Consider the following 16,595-nt stretch of genomic DNA (forward strand, 5'->3'; position numbering starts at 1 on the left):
TGGATATAATGTGAATTGGTAGGTGATCCATATGGACAGGAACAGCCTGCTGTCAGTTGCTGCCTTCACCTGTGCTTTAAAGTCTAACCTCCAGTGTGCTTGGAGCAGTAGTAAAACCAGTTCCAGGCTCCAGCTGGACAAGGCTGTGTTTGCACAGGGTTGTGTCCGTGGGAATTAGGGGTTTTAAAAGAAGAAATCCAGAGGACTAAAATACAAATGGTTTGTTTCTGCCTGCAGTTCAGCAGTTAGTGCTGGATCTGTATACCGTTGGAGAGTAGCCCCCAGGCTGCCTCCTTAGGCTGTGTTCTGACTGCTGTTGAATGTTGGGCTGATAAAATTAGTATTTTGCTTTCTCCTGTGTGCTAATAGCTCTGCATCCCTCTGCCTGTGCAGTTAAGTTTCTTTCTACTTGTGCATTGCTTTGTGTTTATGGCTGTTGCATCTAACCTGTGAAACTATTGCCAGCCACTCGGGATTTAATGTTCTTTCGTGGTCAGCTTTCCTTTATCTAACATTGAATAATCTGGTACTGATAATAAAACTCGTATTGTTTTGCTCCCATCGTTTTATGTACATTTTGCTCTTTATCCCCTGACAGTATTTGGCTGGCCAGTTGTTGCTGGTTGCTGCTACGTATGGCTGCGGGCCACCTTTTATCTCCTTGATGCTGAGCAAACAGAGCAGGCACCGAGTTTCATGCAGGTTAAGAGCACAGATGACTCGGGCACACTTGAAAGATGCATCCCTCTCTTAGCCAGCAGGATGAATCTTTCTATCACAGTGTAGAAATGCAACTTCAGACACATCAGTCCTGAAGGGGAGATCAGCCAGCAGATAACCTCAGGCAGCATTATCCTAGTTTTCTTTTCTTTATGGGCATCCTTTCTGAACTTCTGGAAAGCCTCGTCCCCCAGGCTTTTGAACTGATTCCCAAGGATGCTGAATTTTCTTTCTCTCACAGCCCTCTTTCTTCCTCATCTCCCTCCAGGAGCCCAGCACCCTGTCTTTCTGCCATGCTTGCTAGTTTGTAGCATGATAAAGCAGATAATCAGCTGGCTTTGAAAACAGTGCCTCTCTTTTGTCAGCTCTGGGCCTCAGTGACTCTTCAGTCCACTTAACTGCAGAAACGGTCTGCAGCCCTTGGAGAGGTCACACAAGCATCAGATCTGGCACAGGATGGGTCACTTGAGCATGACCCTGGGAGCAAGGAATGGAGGCCAGGACCTGTGGTAACTTCAGTCAATTACATTAACTCAAGCTATGCTGTGTCACCTCATCTTCATCCTTTTTGTAAAAGGATAGGGAAGGAAAAATTTTTTACAAGTAATATAGAGGAGATTTTTTTTTTTTCTTCTTAAAAGTCTTGATTTTAGGTTTATGTTCAAAAAATAATAGGCTGTGTGAGGAGGGGCATTCCGTCTGCTTGTGGGAGTGAGCCATACTCAGGACTGAGGTCTTTTCTGAGGTCTTAGGTGCTGAAGTCACGCCCTGCGATTTCTTGCACAGTACTAGATTCTCTGTGGTATTTTTCTGCACCTGTTAACCTAACCAGTCCTCAGCTCAGTGTTTCCCAGGATCGTGGAAGTGTGTATGATTATACCACTAGCTGTTTCCCTTTCAGTATCTCTGTAACGTGGTGTTGATCGTACATTCAATGCAATATATTTTTGTGGTGCCTTATTTTCTTGTAACCGGATAGGTCAAGAAAAATCAAATGCACAATATGAGCTGTTTTGCCATTCGGCTATTCAGACACTCTTCAAGCTTCAAGGTGAAGTAAATACAGACTGAAGTGAGTCTGGCTGCCCGCCTTTCTTTTCTTACCTCTGCCATACATTTTTGTTTAAAGGGAGAATATTTTGGCCGCACACTGAAGTGAAAAGCTACTTCACAACTGATACAAACTGAAATAAAAGATCTATATTGATCAGCGAATTGGCTCCATAAAGTAGCTTCAGTGCTGCTTCTTCACTAAGATAATTAATGTTTTTTTCATGAATGTGAACAGTGCATTCTTCTTAGAAATCCACACAGTTTGTTGATGTTTTGAGGGTTTTTTTTAATGTTTTTCTCCCTCTTCCACCAGAATGGAGTCATGTCTGGATTGATGCAAATGCTGCTTCTGAAGGTTTCTGCTCACATCACAGAACAGCTGGGAATGGCCCCAGGAGGAGAATTCAGGGAGGCTTTCAAAGAGGTGTGAACTTGAAATCATTTTTCTGAGGTCAAATTACTGGCCTTCTGCTCCTAGAGTCAAATTAAATAAAACTGTTTGTTAGTGACTAGAAGAGAGCACTCTGGCCATACTTGTGCTGAAGCCTGTGAAGTAGTAAGAATAACCTTCAGCTTCAAAGTACAGAGGTTTGTAGCCCTAAGTGGCATGTAAGCAATTCCAAAAAGGCTTCAAATTATGAGGGTTTCTCCTGATGGTATTTCTGATGGCCTATGTTTTCATTCCATTAATAATTTATTTATCTTGTTCCTGTTAAATAATTGGGTTGGTTTGAATTCTGGATGTGGATCCTGGTCCCACTGTTAGCGGTTTCAGGCTGTGAAAACCAACTGCAAAGCATTGATAAGATCTAACACATTCATCTAGAAGGATTGGTTGGGGAAGTGAAGTATCTGGTTGGTTTGCAAGTCCTATCTGGTCTTTTGACATTCCCTTTTGTACTACTGCCAGTTGTGATACTGGGAAGTAATAGCTGGACTTCTACTGTGTATCCCAACTACTTTTTTTTTTTTTTTTTTTTTTTTGGTCTGGGAATACTGAAACACTATTTTCACTGTATGTATCCACCTTGCAGAATATATCTTGCTATTTTTATGTAAATTAGGCACTAGTAAGGACATCAGAGATAACAAAACTGTTAAAGAATCTGGCATAATTTGGTGTATTTATCCTTAAGCCTTGAAACAGTTTTCTCTTTAATGTTTTTCTGAGCATTCCAGACCAGAGTGAAACACTTTGAAGTGTTTCCCGTTTTGAAAGAAAAAAAATAAATAGCTCTGTCCTGTTTTAAAGTGATTGTTTGAAATTTTTAAGCAAGTATGCATAGGAAAGAGTTTTCTAGAAATTCTGTACTGTGCTAAGATTTGTCAGTCTGAGCTACAACAAAGTCTCCCTTTGCCTTATCATGTGGTATCTGGCATCAGTTCTTGTTTCATAAGCTCCTTCTTGAATGTATTTTGCCATGACAAATGGATAGGTTAGTGATCCTGACAAAACCTAGGTAAAAGCAAAATGACCACAGTTGTTTCACCTTAGACTTTATTGAGACCCACATAGATACTGAGCGCCCCATCTCTTCACCTTAAGTAATCTTAAGCAGAAGCTTTCTGTTTAGATAAAAGTAGCCTGAAGAGCGTGGCATTACAACTTAATGTTTTTACTGTAATACTTACTGCATCTTGTAGCTGATGTATTCCTTTATGAAGCAGTATTTTGGAAATTGTATTTACTGCAAAGCCAAAATATTTGTCAATATGTTGTGATGTATGACACTACTTGCTCTTTTGTAAGATACCTTGTATAACACAGTAAAAAAAAAAATGTTCTCTTAATAAGGATGAAATGTTGACTAGTGATTTCTATCTTCTTCAGGCCAGTAAAGTACCTTTCTGTAAATTCCATCTTGGAGACCGGCCCATCCCTGTTACGTTTAAGAGAGCAATTGCTGCGCTTTCTTTCTGGCAAAAAGTCAAGCTTGCCTGGGGCCTTTGCTTCTTATCTGACCCAATCAGGTATGAATAAGCATCCCATACCTTATCAGAGTGAATTGTTCAGTTCTTCAGTGTGACTTTAGTACTAGCTGGAAGTCCTTGGTACCCAGCCTGATGCAGTGAAACTTGAAGTTAGTGAGATGGATAAATATGCAAACTACCCTGCAATAATCCATATTTTTTAAAAGAAAGCTGGCTTTCTCATCTTGCTCCAGTTCTTTTTTTAATTACCTTTTGAATCATTACTTCCAGATGAAGCAAAAGATTTGGTGCTGGAGAATTCCTAGGGTACTTAAGAATAAACTTTTTTAAATTACTTTTTTATTTTTACACTGAAAATAAAATATTCCCCACTACTCTGTGTGGGTATTGTTAAGTAGAGGAGACTACGGCCTCAGTATACTAATTCATTCCTCCTTAGGATTTCCAGAGGACTTGGGCCTGCTGTGCTAATTCACATCTGGATCAGGGCAGCTCGAGAACTGAATCTGCTGTCTGAGCAGATTTTTGGAACAGGAAAAAATGTTTATAAAGTCTGTGGACAACATGTAGACTCTTTAATGATTATTGCCTTTATAAAGGCATGTTGTTCAGAAGTTTTGCCTTGGGCTAATATTTCTCAGACAGCTATTCTCTAGCTCACTGTGGCTTCCCCTGCCCTTTGGAGACATCCCTGTGCCAAGTTTACTTTCACAAGCAGGTGTGTGATAACTTGAATTGGGCGAGAACACATGCTCAGCTGTACTCCTAAATTCAGTCTGCTTCTAGACTCGTGTTCTTGGGAGGCTGGGCAGAAATGGATTCGCTGTATGTGGTCCCTGAATCTCAGTGCCTCTTTCATACCCTGTGGCCAGACCTCTGCACAGCTCATGGAGTGATCTATGGTGGTTTTTACAAGGTTTTGAAATTGGGTCAGGTTTCAAACTGTAGTTTTGTCATTCAAACTTCCTGTTTTCAAGTCTTAGCATTTACTTAATTGTCATTTCTTGTATAAATGCTTGCTGTTAGATTAATTTGTAAAATGAGTTTGACCTTCTTTCAAGCCATTAACTACAGTTTACGCACAAAGTAAGTTTTCTTACTTGCTATTCTAATACCAGCATGGAAATATTTGCAGGCTTTTGGGGGGGGGCGTTGGAGGATATATTTCTCTGCGACTTCGTCCAATCTTTTATCTATCCTAAGAACATTTTGGTTTTCAACTGCAATATTAAGATATTTGCAGTGTGTGCACACTAGCTTGCCACTGAAGTTTGGCCATAACATCTCAGTTGTACAATTGACTGATCTACTATATTGATTTTTAAAAATAATATGTGGTAGAGGTTGAAAAGGATTTATAATTGGGAAGTGGGGGGGGGGGGGGGCGGGGAGCAGGGGGCTGGGGGAAGGGTATTGTGCACCCAGCCATCACATGAGATTCTGTGGAAAATGGAGTAATAATTCAACATCAAATTCTTGTCAGTCTGATGTTTCTATGATCTGTTGAAAGCTAGCAATACATTTCTCCTTTTCGTTGCTCTGTTAACATTTGTAGTGTCCTTTTGATCTTAGAAACTAAAGAAAGCATGTTTGGCATCATTCTCCCATAGACAGTGATGCAAAACCAGATGGTTCTGTTGCCACAAACTGACTGTTCCACAGTTGTGGGTGTAAACAGAAGGTTAGCGGCACCTGTGAAAAATACAAAAGCTCATGACATTTACTCCTGCGGTTTTTATTTGTTTACTTCCTATTCATTTCCTATTCTTCTGCTCAGGGAATTGATTTATAATTTTGACTTCCCAGCTGAAAACCTGTGGTTGACACTGGGAACCTGCAGAATTCTTCCCATCCCCTCAGACTGTGCCTTATGATGGGCTTTTTTTTGTTCCTTAAGCAGAGCCTCTGTGTGCTCAGAGATCAGCTCTGCTTCCTCGGGAGTGCTCCGTGTTGGTTCTTCTAAGCTTATTCATATACACGGAAAGTGGGGCACCATAACTATTTCCTTGGAAGCCCTAGTGCTTTTGCTCAGTTTGAGTTGTCAGCTTTTAAACTGGGAAGGGTAAAAATCCAGTTGAACTGCCTAAGGCAAGTGACCTCTCCTCTTCCCCTCACTGTAGAGGCGCATTGTTAGGTATCCAGTTTTACAGGTTTACAGAGGTGGTTTTGCTTTTGGAGAGGAGGACTAGGGGAAGAGAAATGCAGAGCATGGGTTTAGGTGAATAATGTGTGTAATACCCAATTGTTTTTATTCGTTGGTTTGTCTGTGTTGGGCTTTAAAAGCATAACAGATACTGAGAAAACTTAACCTTTCTTTCAGTAAAGATGATGTGGAGAAGTGCAAACAGAAGGATTTACTGGAGCAGATGATGGCAGAAATGATTGGAGAATTCCCTGATCTTCATCGAACGATTGTCTCTGAACGAGATATTTACTTGACCTACATGCTGAAGCAAGCAGCAAAGCAGATAGAACTACCTCGAGCTTCAGAAGGTAATTGTTTTAAAGCAGATACCATAACCAGCAAGGTGGTATTTGTGTATTAGTCCAAAGTTCGGTTCTCAGGAAATCTGACATGTTCTGTTCATGTGTGCCACATGTCACATAAGTTTACAGTGCTTAAAAAACTAAAAAGGGCTATTACTTTTTATGTTGCAACCACCTAGAGCAGTAGACTCCCAAGTTATGATTCCCTTCTCATTGTGCTATTTAAAACTGGAAAATACGAATTAGCCTGACAACTTTTTCAAGAGGCAGGCATCTGATATTACAGCACAGCATGGGGCAGTCTAGGCTTTTGTTGTCTTACCTCACTTCCACTCTGTTATCTCACCAAATCCGTTGCCATCACTAGCTGCTCAGGAACATGTTTCTTGCTAAGTTAATTACCTCTAATTTTAGTGTTCGCCATAGTTTGCTTATTATAAATTGGGCTGCTAGAAGCCCTGTTGATGTGGCAATGATAATGAAACGTGTGACGCTGCATATTGCAGCAAGGTATAGGCATACAGCATAATTGCGTTTCTCTAGCCCTTGGAAGTATTTTTCTGCCATATGTGATCCGTGTGCCCTTCCTATATATAAGCATACTGAGGTATGGTTTACATCTTGTTTAATATCTTAAGAAGATACTGGTTGTAATCACTTCGTTGCAGACCTCTGGCACTGTCTTGTGATTGGAAAAAATAGCAAGAGGATTACACTTGTGTTCTTGCATCTCACTTGCTTAATGTGCCTCAATGCTGCCTTCATAGAGTTTGTCCAAACACAGTTATTTCCTGTTAGCTCAGTCGATCAGGCTGAAAGAGGTTACAGATGCATTCAGATACTTGCTCCAAAGAGCATCTAGAAAATGTGTAATTTTTCAAAGAACTTCTTGAAAACGTGTGTAATAGTTCTAGTGTTTTCATTTTTCATTTTATTTTGAGGGGGGCTACTCTTCAGGGTTTTTTTCATTTCTATTTTTTACTTTTTCCTGGAAAAATCAAGGGTGGATATTTAAAGCAAGACAGTAAAACTTACTCACATTTTATATTTATGTATAATATTCCCCATAGGAAAGCAGCCTGATTGCTATTACTTAAATTTTTTTCTGTGAGTTATTTTTATTGTGGTGTGGACCATTTTTTCATTGGGGGAGAGGTAATCCCAAAACTTTCAGGAACATTTTAACTTCCACTGGGTGTTGTAGAATTTGGATGGTAGGTAGGAGGTGAGGTGAGAGCTGGCATGTGTTGCAGTGGTCTAATGGTGACTGGCCAGCTGCTGCACATGAATGGTGTGGGATTTGCTTTTACTTGCTGAGGCCCGGTCTGTAGCAGTAAATTTAACAGGGGCAGGTGTGGTCTCAAGTGCTGTTCTCCAATTTTTCATTTTGCTTGTTAGCTCAGGTCTTGTGTGCCAGCTGCTGCTGTCCAAAGTGGTGGAGAATGCTCTCTGTTCAGGAGACAGCAAAACCAGGGCTGTTCCTGATAAGCAGTACGGAGGCAGGACTCACACAGAGAAGGAAAAAAATTAATTTAGCTTGCATCTGCTGAGCCTCTCACCCTGAGCATGGAGTATGAGCCGTGGCCAGGCCTATTTACTGAAACAAACAATCCAGAAACGGTGCTGGCTTTTTTTGGTTTTTTTTCAGACTTGCAGTGTAAGAGGCAGTAGGTGACATGAGTATTAATTTTTAGTACATAGCAAAGTTTTATTATCTAGTAGTAAGAGTCCCTGCCTCTTGGAAAACTCAGTTTTATAATCTCACACATTACCTATTTTATTTACAGCCTGAAATTAATTCTTATACTGATGTGTTCCTTTCTCTCCATCTCTTTCTCAGCTGAACCTAGAAAATACATCCCAGCTGTTGTAGTTGGTGTTGTTGGGATGGGCCATGTACCTGGAATTGAAAAGAACTGGAACTCTGACTTAAACATCCAGGAAATAATGAGGTAACAGTTATCCTTTCCTATGCATTGACATAATGGTTTCTCTTGCTAAAAGACACCAGTAATTGGTTGGTTTGGGGTTTTTTTCGTTGTTTGTCACAGCTTGAGGAAACATCACTACTGTCATCCCTGCCCTGTCAGCTCACTGACTTGCTGTGCTGTGCTTGCAATTTGCGCTTACAGCAAAGGAAAAGAAAATATCAAAGGAAAAAATAAATAGTTCAATATCAAGGGAAGTAGATATGAGAAGATGCCCTTGTCTAGAAAGAAAAGTCATTGATCCACATTTGAGGCTTTTAAAATGAGAATTCAAATGAGGGCTGTAGAAGATGGTGAAAACAAAACCAGGGTTCCAGTCTAGCTTAGGTAAATATAAACTGCTGGCTTCAAAGATTTTGTTGCGTCAGGACAGTGCTGGCTTTGGCAAGCTTAGTATCACAGTTGCTCATAGCCTGTTTTTAACTATATATAAGCAGGAACATGTTTGAATGTATATACCTGAATATAGGCTGATGTAAGCCACCTATCTGGTGAAGTCTCGCTCCAAAGTACCTATTAAAATAGATGTGCTATGTGAAAGAAGGAATTGAACCAAAATGTTCAGACTATGTGTAACCTATAAAGCCAGAAAGGTCAGGACTTCAGAAATGTAGGAGGGGTTCTGGTAGTACTGGTTCTACAGTGGTTTAGGATAATAGAGCCTTTCAGCTATTGGCAGTGTAGTTCACTGTGTTTGTGTAAGCACCTCACCCATCTGTTCAGAGGCTCTGAAAAACAGAAAAGACTGTGACCCACCTAAGTGGTGTATTTAGGCATCTAAAACACGATTTAGAGAGACTTTTGGTGTCTGGATCCGGGAATGCAATGTAGAGAAGCCCTGCCTAGCCATCTGTAAGTCTTTTTCAAGGCTAAGCCTCTCCTAGATTCTCCTCTAGTCACAAACTAGATGTCCATATTCCTCTGCACCCTCGCAAATAACATGTAAAACGAGGTTGCCCAAATCCATATAATTGTGTGGTTAATGTTGGTTGCATTATGGACATCACAGAACTGAATAGCCCAAAGCCTGATTGTGTGCCTTCAAGTTTACATGAAGGGTCTTTTTCATAAAAGTTTAGGCTGTCTTGATTGCCTTTACTGTGCTAGTGCCGGAACTAAGTGGAAGAGTTACCTTTCATAAGAGTTATCTTTCATAAGATGTTAATATTGCATTAACTTGACTGTCTAAAATAGAATGAAGCAAATTACATTCGTAAGATTAACTATATCTCAGACGCATTTCTCTTTAAACTTTTCTACACATCCTGCTGTTGCACTGCAGTTGTGGAGCAGATACGTGGGGTTTTGTGTGTTAGTGGTTGCTGCCTCTCAAGTGAAAAGTTTTTAAGACTTCTACAGGTATTTAGTTAGGTTTTACAAGTTGCAGAGTGATCTTGGAAATTGTCTGGATAGAAACATACGTTTTTCAGACGTTCAGGTTTTATGTTCGTGCATTGAGCCTGACTGAGCGGGCCTTACTGTTTGCTTCAGCTTCTTGTGAATTGATTTATTTTTTTTAAATTGCCCTGAGAGGCTGGAATTGCAAAAGAATAGCATGTAAGAGGGTATAAAGGGATGCCTTTACCCCATCTTTTTTTCCAGTGTGTTTGCTTTTTTAAAACACTTTCTGTATGTTCCTTTAATATGCAAAATGTTACCAGTAATAACCTTGCCCTAGTTTGAGCACGTGGGTGTACTCGGTTTAGTTGTACCCTAATGTCAGCACATCTGACCCGGTTTGAGTGTTTTTGCACTACTGTAGCTGATTGCTTCTGAATACCTTAGGAACGTTTTCTAGATAGAAATAAATGAGAACTTGTGGCTTCTTTGAAATGGCATGTAGAGACCTCTGTCACCTGTGAGAGAATTATCTGAGTTGCAGTGTGGGCGCAGGGCCGGCTGAGCTACTACAGAGCCTGTTAGTCAAGGTGCAGGGCTACGTGTGCATGTAGCATTATTTTGAAGGTAATACTAACTGTTTGCTTCGTACACCAAGTTAGTAAGACTGCTCGAAGGCAGGGGTGACCTGGTGTGCCTGTGCCCGTTGTCCTCTGCCCTCCTGGTTCCCGGTGGCTCTCTGCAGAGACTTCCAGATGGCTCTCTGAAGATCTTAAAGCCCAGCAATACCTGCCGTACTAGAGACGGCTTCATGCGAAGTCTCTCTGATTTGTCCACACTGTCCTCTGCAGAGCTCCGGAGGCCGAGGGCACTACAGGGGCTTGGCCGCCACACACTTAACCCTGGGAGCTGTAGCCTAGGCTGGTAAGGCTGTCTGGCATCCAGGGGTACACCTTGCTGAAACACCCCTCCGAATCTGTGCAGGGGCCAGCCTGGCTTCAGACTTACCCCTTCTGGCCGCACAAACCTGACCGGGTCCTGACACATGTTATGGAGAATATCCAAGCTCTGTTTTCCTCCATTACCCTGAATGACAGTGAGTTGGCTGTACAGCTGTTGGACTTAAGCTGTGTCCTGTGTTTCTTCTGACTTCTGTCTTTGTGCAGAGATATGCATAGTAATATTAGAAACAGTTTGACAAACAGTATTAACTGCCAGTGTTCTTCAGGAAGTCTTGATGTTGTTTAGTTATTTTGATGGAGTGATGAGCAAGTTAAGGTCCACAGCTATTAAGAGTGGCATTGTACATAGGTGGAGAAGGCTTTATTATTATTTTTGTTATTGTTACTTAATTTAGATATAGCCCTTGAACATAAAAAAGAATGTGTTGTTCATTCATGACACGTCTGTTACCTGAAAGTTCCCTGCACTGTAAGGGGGAAAGGGAGAAAAGATGCTCATTTTGGTTGGAAAATACCTGTTGTTTCAGCTCTGTGGATATTAACATTGTTTCATATTTTTTTGCTTCAGCGTGCCTCCTCCATCAGCTTCAAGTAAGATTTTCAAATTTGTCATAAAAGCAACGGTTTTTGGACTGATGGGATATGGCTGCTACCGAATAGGTCAAAGGACAGTTCAGTTTATTCTCTCGATGCCAGCAGCACAGAGCTATCTTCAGAAGCTGACAGAAATAAGGTCTCAGCATTGAACATCAAGTGGAGGCACTATGTGAACAAGGTGGCTGAAAAAGGGTGACGGAGGCAACAAATGTGAACTGGACTGAAAGAAGAGTGAGATGAGGATTCTAGTCTGAGATGATTGATGCTGAGCAATGCTGAATTGCTGTATAATAAAAATTTGATACTAAAGTTACACCAGCTATGATCTAATGAATAGATTTGATTCCTGGTAAGCGTGTTGCATGAAACCACATGATTCCAGATTGAGGTAAAAGAAATATGTCCACAAGCGTATATATATTATATATATGCATACTGTATATATAATATATATTACTGATGATGTAGTACAGACAGCTTGAAGAGTGTATGTTCATGACTTCTTTTCCAGAGGAACAGAAGAACACAAAGTAACCTAATTGGCTGCCTCTGCTCCGAAGTTCAGGGACACTTGTCTTGAATGATTCTTTGTGGTTTTTTTTTCCTTGGGTATAATGATACCTAGTGGTCGTTTCTGGTGCCAGACACTTTTACACATAATTTAAAGGACATCTTCTCAATGTGTGTTTTATACTCAAAACATCTAGGCTTTTTTTAAACTTAAGAGCTTTCCAGAAATTTCAGAATTGTACAGGCTGTCATACATACACTGCTCAAATTTTTTACAAGCCTTACTGAAGAACAGGAACGTTGCCTTTAGAATGCATCCCTTATTACCACCACCAGTTGAATTGTCTTTCTCCTGCATAGAGACGGTATAGCCACGCCATCAGAATGCGATGTGATTTGTGTCAGATGTTTACAGGACACTCTGTTCCTTTAGATTAGCTTATTTAAACTGTATTATTTAGCCAAATCCTGCTGGATTCAGTATTGTAAATTTAAGAGACTAGAACTACTGTACAACTGACTTTTGTTTCTCGGACCTTTCATTATTGGGACAAGAAGTCTGGAATTGATAGTACCTGCCCCTCATTTTTGATACATGAAAATATTTTATTTATCAATGTAATTTCTGAGTGGATGAATATTTTAATGTATTTAATAGAAAAGCAATGTTCAATTTAGTTTTCCAAACTAGCTGTAGCATTTTATTTGGATTACCTGCTATTTATACCTGGAACTGTGGGTACTTCAGACTGCTGTGATTTTCTTTCTTAATTATCCAGGACAGCCATCCATCATCAATCTATTTCTTTAGTATTATTTTTTAATCTGATGTTCATATTTGATAGGAATTTTTTGGTACCATTTATATAGGATTGTCAATGATTTTAAAGTGCCCTCTGCAATCAGCTAGTCCCAGTTCAACAATACAAATAACTGTAATGGTCATATCAACGTTTTAACCTGATGTATTAGAATGGAAGAGTCCCGTTTGCTCCTCAGGCTTATATGCAGTTGCTCATTGTTTGAAGTGAGGTTTGTGTCTGTATTAATTTCTTTTAAGGAACCAGTGTGTGAGGCAGGAGGAGGAAAAGGTGATGTTAGCTTTGTGTTTCTTTGGTTCTTTTCAGTTGGTTCAATAAAATCAACCAGCCGCTTTTTAGTACGGTATATCTCCAAACCCTTGTGTTGGAAATCATGCCGTTCAGTCTGTTTGCTGAAAGTATGTATATGTATCTTCTGTGCAGTGTTGTCTTTTTCAATCTTTTTAAATGAAATTAAGGGTCTGATGCTCCTCTGTGGGATTGCATTGACTTTGCTGGGAGCTGGTCTGTCCATGCAACCTCATGCTTTTCTGCCTTGCACTTTGAAAATTTTATGAGTTCCGGTGCAGCAAATCATTTAAGTGCATGTTTATCTTTAAACTTGTTAGATCTAACCCGATCCTGCAGAGCTCTTAAGACGATGCTAGGTGCTTTTCTGGATCTGGGCCTTACAGTTGTGCAGGAAAAAAACCTTAGCGAATGAGAATGGCAGCAATTCACGCTTCTTGGATACAAAGTGTAAATGATAATAGAGAATACAGTGGAGGTGGATCCTTTTTATTTTCCATCTATCAGTGCTTAAGAAACCACCAGCCATCTCTAGAAAGAGAAAAAGCAGCATTTGTAAACAATTTCTAGAAGACCAGAGTGACTGCCTGAATTTTGATTCCTGACTTTTTTTAAAAAAGGTTTAATGTATTGTTTACACTTCAGCAGTCCTATTTGCATAATTCTATTACATTGTATGTACATTTTTAAAAGATGAAAGGAAAAGCTTAAGCTCATTCTTCTCCTGGCTTTACTGACGTACCAAAATACTGTTTTGTTGGTTGTTTTTTTGAGAATTCTTAGCTGGTAGAATTCAATATATTGATGTTTTGCTTTAAGTTATCTACAGATTTTTAAGGTATCTGCAGATATTTTAAAAGCTCTGTAGATCTTTGATATCTGTGCTCAGGTAATTTTACACAGAGGAAAACAAATCTAAGGTAAATTTTAGATATGAGCCTTAAACTTGGGTGGGACTAATGCTAAATGATTGTCATGGAGCATTCTTGCAGACTTAATGTTTTATGCTTTTTAGCCACAATTTATTCCAGTGTAAGTCATCCATTCATTAAATTATTCTCACCAGTTAATACCGTAAGTCTATTGTTTCACTCCTTTTTACAAAGCATATTAGCGGATTCTTCAAGGAGCCTGTTTGTGGATGGAGAATTTGCAATTTATCTTCCCACTGTTGCAGACTGGCAGATCGCATACATGCACTGTTTGCTCAGTGGCACTGGAAAGCCTGATGAATTTGCAGAACTAATAATCCTATAAATCCATACATGAATGCTCAATGTTGTGTATTCAATGTGTTGTACTGTTTATGTAACATAATCAGTGTTTTAGGTCCATTCTTTTCTGTTCTAGTCAGCCCTTTCAGTGTTAACGGCATCCTGTAAAATTTAAATATTTGTGGAATTGTCCCAGCCCCACCTCAACCTTATGAAGCCATATTGTATTTTTTTGGTGACATGTACATCTGTTTTATGCATTTGTACATGTGATGTAAAATTGAAGTATTTTTAACAATGTGTGCCTTTACTCTAAAGTGATTTAAAGTAAACAGCAGTATGTTCTATGATAAAAATAAAATATTTTAACCACCGCTTCTGTTGAAGGCATTTATTTTCCTTATCAGTATTTTTACTGAGTACAAACACTGGTTAGCTAGATCTAGTACATGATAATTTCACCATCTAACCCATCTTTCTGAACAAGACGATCAGTTGGAGTAAATACCTCCTACTGAGGGGCATGTGAGTGTAATGCTGAAGTAGGGAAACTGGTTTCTCTACCTATCATATGTAATGGGTTACGAGAGGAACGGATGAGTTTCCGTGCCCTAATGAACGTGCAGGGAGACTGACTTCCTAACGCCAGTACCTAAATTCAGAGTCCAGTTAGACATGATGAGTTGACACTTTTTGTTGTTGCTTTTCTTTTGTCTCTCCAGTGCTCAGTCATGCAAGGAGCTGATGGCCTTAGTCCCAGTCCAGCAAAGTGCTCAAACACTGGCCTAACAGTGAGCACAGTCACTTGTGCTTAAAGTGCTGTCCTCTGCATGGGAATTAAAGACCCTTTAAGTGGAAAAAGTGTTGAATTAGTGGCAAAAAGAGTTTATCTTTCAAATTGAGCCAGGTAAATCAGCATGACCATTACTTTTTTTTTTTTTAAAAAAAAGCAAGCTAGCTATTAATAAAAAAAAACTGTATTCATACCAAAAGTAAGTATATCTAGCAAACTGTATTCTGTACAGATAAGGTACCAGCTGAATAGCCTGCTGATCGTGCACTTAGTCAATCAGTGGTCCATGCTTCTTGATTATACCTATGTGAAGCGAAGTGCAGTCCTGTTTTCCTTGATCAGGCAGAGTTCCCTTCGGTTGCGCTTGGAGCTAAGTCTGCAAAGAAGTGCTGGGCAAGCCATTTAGGTGGAAGAAAAAAAAATATATGTAGTCAAGTACTGTCCGTGGGACAGGCAGATGACGTGCTGCACAGTACATGAGCTATCGAGCCCTGCTCCGTCGGGCAGCCTCAGCTGGCTCCTGCACACGTGGGAGGCAGCTGCCTGCTTTCACCAGCATTATGTGCGTACTGCTGGCCCAGGTCAAGGTTATGATGTGTCTTTTCTATACCAAATACTGAATCAAAGTAAGAAAAAATATTTTTGAGGTAGATTAGTACTGCCCAGATTTCCACTGGGAGCTGTTTCTCTGTGTGTGTATTGTAAAACATCTAAAAGGCACTGAGAAATATATCCAGTTATCTCAAAGTGCCAGGCAGTAGCGGGAACTACACGTGGAAAAGAAACAACATGCTGTTGCTTCTGTAACTGAGATACTTATGTACATATTTTCCTGTTCCTTTCTAAAACTGAAATAAACTTTAATTTTTAGACTTGAGTGTTTTGAGCCCAATTTTATTGCAAGATTTGGGTTTTTTTTTTTTTTAAGTATTTGCAGAAGGGTCGCTTTTCCAGCTCTGACTGATGGACAGACTTCAGTGTGGTGCGTTCAGCTGGCTGTGGAAATGTGCGTGAAAGACATTGACTCACAGGACACAAGTAGCTCCAAAGATACAAAGTTGAAATCAGTCTGCTGACCTTTCCGGTGAAAAAATACAGCTGCTGTGCACGTCACCCCCTCAGCAGCGGGCCTTTCGTGTCCATTTGTGTGAGAAGGAGGACAGGCTCTGCAGGTCCGAGCTGAAGAGGCTGGCCCAGGGGTTGCCTAATTATCCCCCCCGTGCTGTTTACCTCTGCCTTACCAACGGGTAGCAAGTGAAGCTTTCTGTACTCCAGGGAGGTGACGGCAGCAAAGACGGGGCTAGCCTTAGCCTTGCTCCCAGTGGGGAGGAGGGGGGCAGCTGGGGGTGCATGTGCTCTTTTCCGCTGCAACACCTTGCACTTGGGTCCTGCCACCTGGCTCCGCAGGTGGCTCATGCTGGGGGTGGCTGTCGTCCCAACGTGAGGAAATGCTTCTGCTTCTTTGACGGTTTATCTGTTGGTTCATTTAGTACTGTACCAGAATTCACCTCAAAAAATCTAGTGGCCTTAGTTTGAGCGGGGCGGGGGGGGGGGGGAAAGATGCACACTACCACTTTCCCATTTGCCTCTCTAAGAGACTTGGTTTTCCCTTCTGACTCGGATGGAAAATAGCATTAATAGCAATATTTTAGTGCCATCTACCGCCCGCAGGTAGTTTACCAGGTACAGCTGTTCTCAAGTGAAGGTGTCTACCGGCCCCCTAAGGCTACTCTTCAAAGGTGGTAAGTGTGCATACCCGAGAGGTTTGGGTTTTACTCACCAATGTGGTACTTGGTACTAACTGAAACGACACAAAACGGGAGCATGCTGAATAATTACTGACTTGTAGTATACACCCGTTTATCTTTCTTCTTGTGGTTGTACTGATAGTT

At 40.6% G+C, this 16,595-nt stretch overlaps 1 protein-coding gene across 3 annotated transcripts in view; it reads left to right on the forward strand.

Moving 5' to 3' along the window:
* The window catches only part of TRABD (TraB domain containing), a 34,487-nt gene extending 20,221 nt beyond the window's left edge, over positions 1–14,266 (forward strand). For 2 of the 3 annotated variants that reach the window (XM_037388316.1, XM_037388317.1), the window contains 5 exons: positions 2,087–2,197; positions 3,605–3,744; positions 6,026–6,198; positions 8,033–8,144; positions 11,049–11,395. In XM_037388316.1, the coding sequence (XP_037244213.1) occupies positions 2,087–2,197; positions 3,605–3,744; positions 6,026–6,198; positions 8,033–8,144; positions 11,049–11,226 (714 nt within the window). In that variant the 3' untranslated portion in view covers positions 11,227–11,395. Of the gene's footprint in view, positions 1–2,086; positions 2,198–3,604; positions 3,745–6,025; positions 6,199–8,032; positions 8,145–11,048 lie in introns of all 3 variants that reach the window. The other variant, XM_037388315.1, reaches the window with a different exon arrangement.
* Positions 14,267–16,595: the final 2,329 nt, after the last annotated feature.

Source organism: Falco rusticolus, chromosome 5 (genome assembly GCF_015220075.1).
Source record: "Falco rusticolus isolate bFalRus1 chromosome 5, bFalRus1.pri, whole genome shotgun sequence".
Taxonomy (NCBI): domain Eukaryota; kingdom Metazoa; phylum Chordata; class Aves; order Falconiformes; family Falconidae; genus Falco; species Falco rusticolus.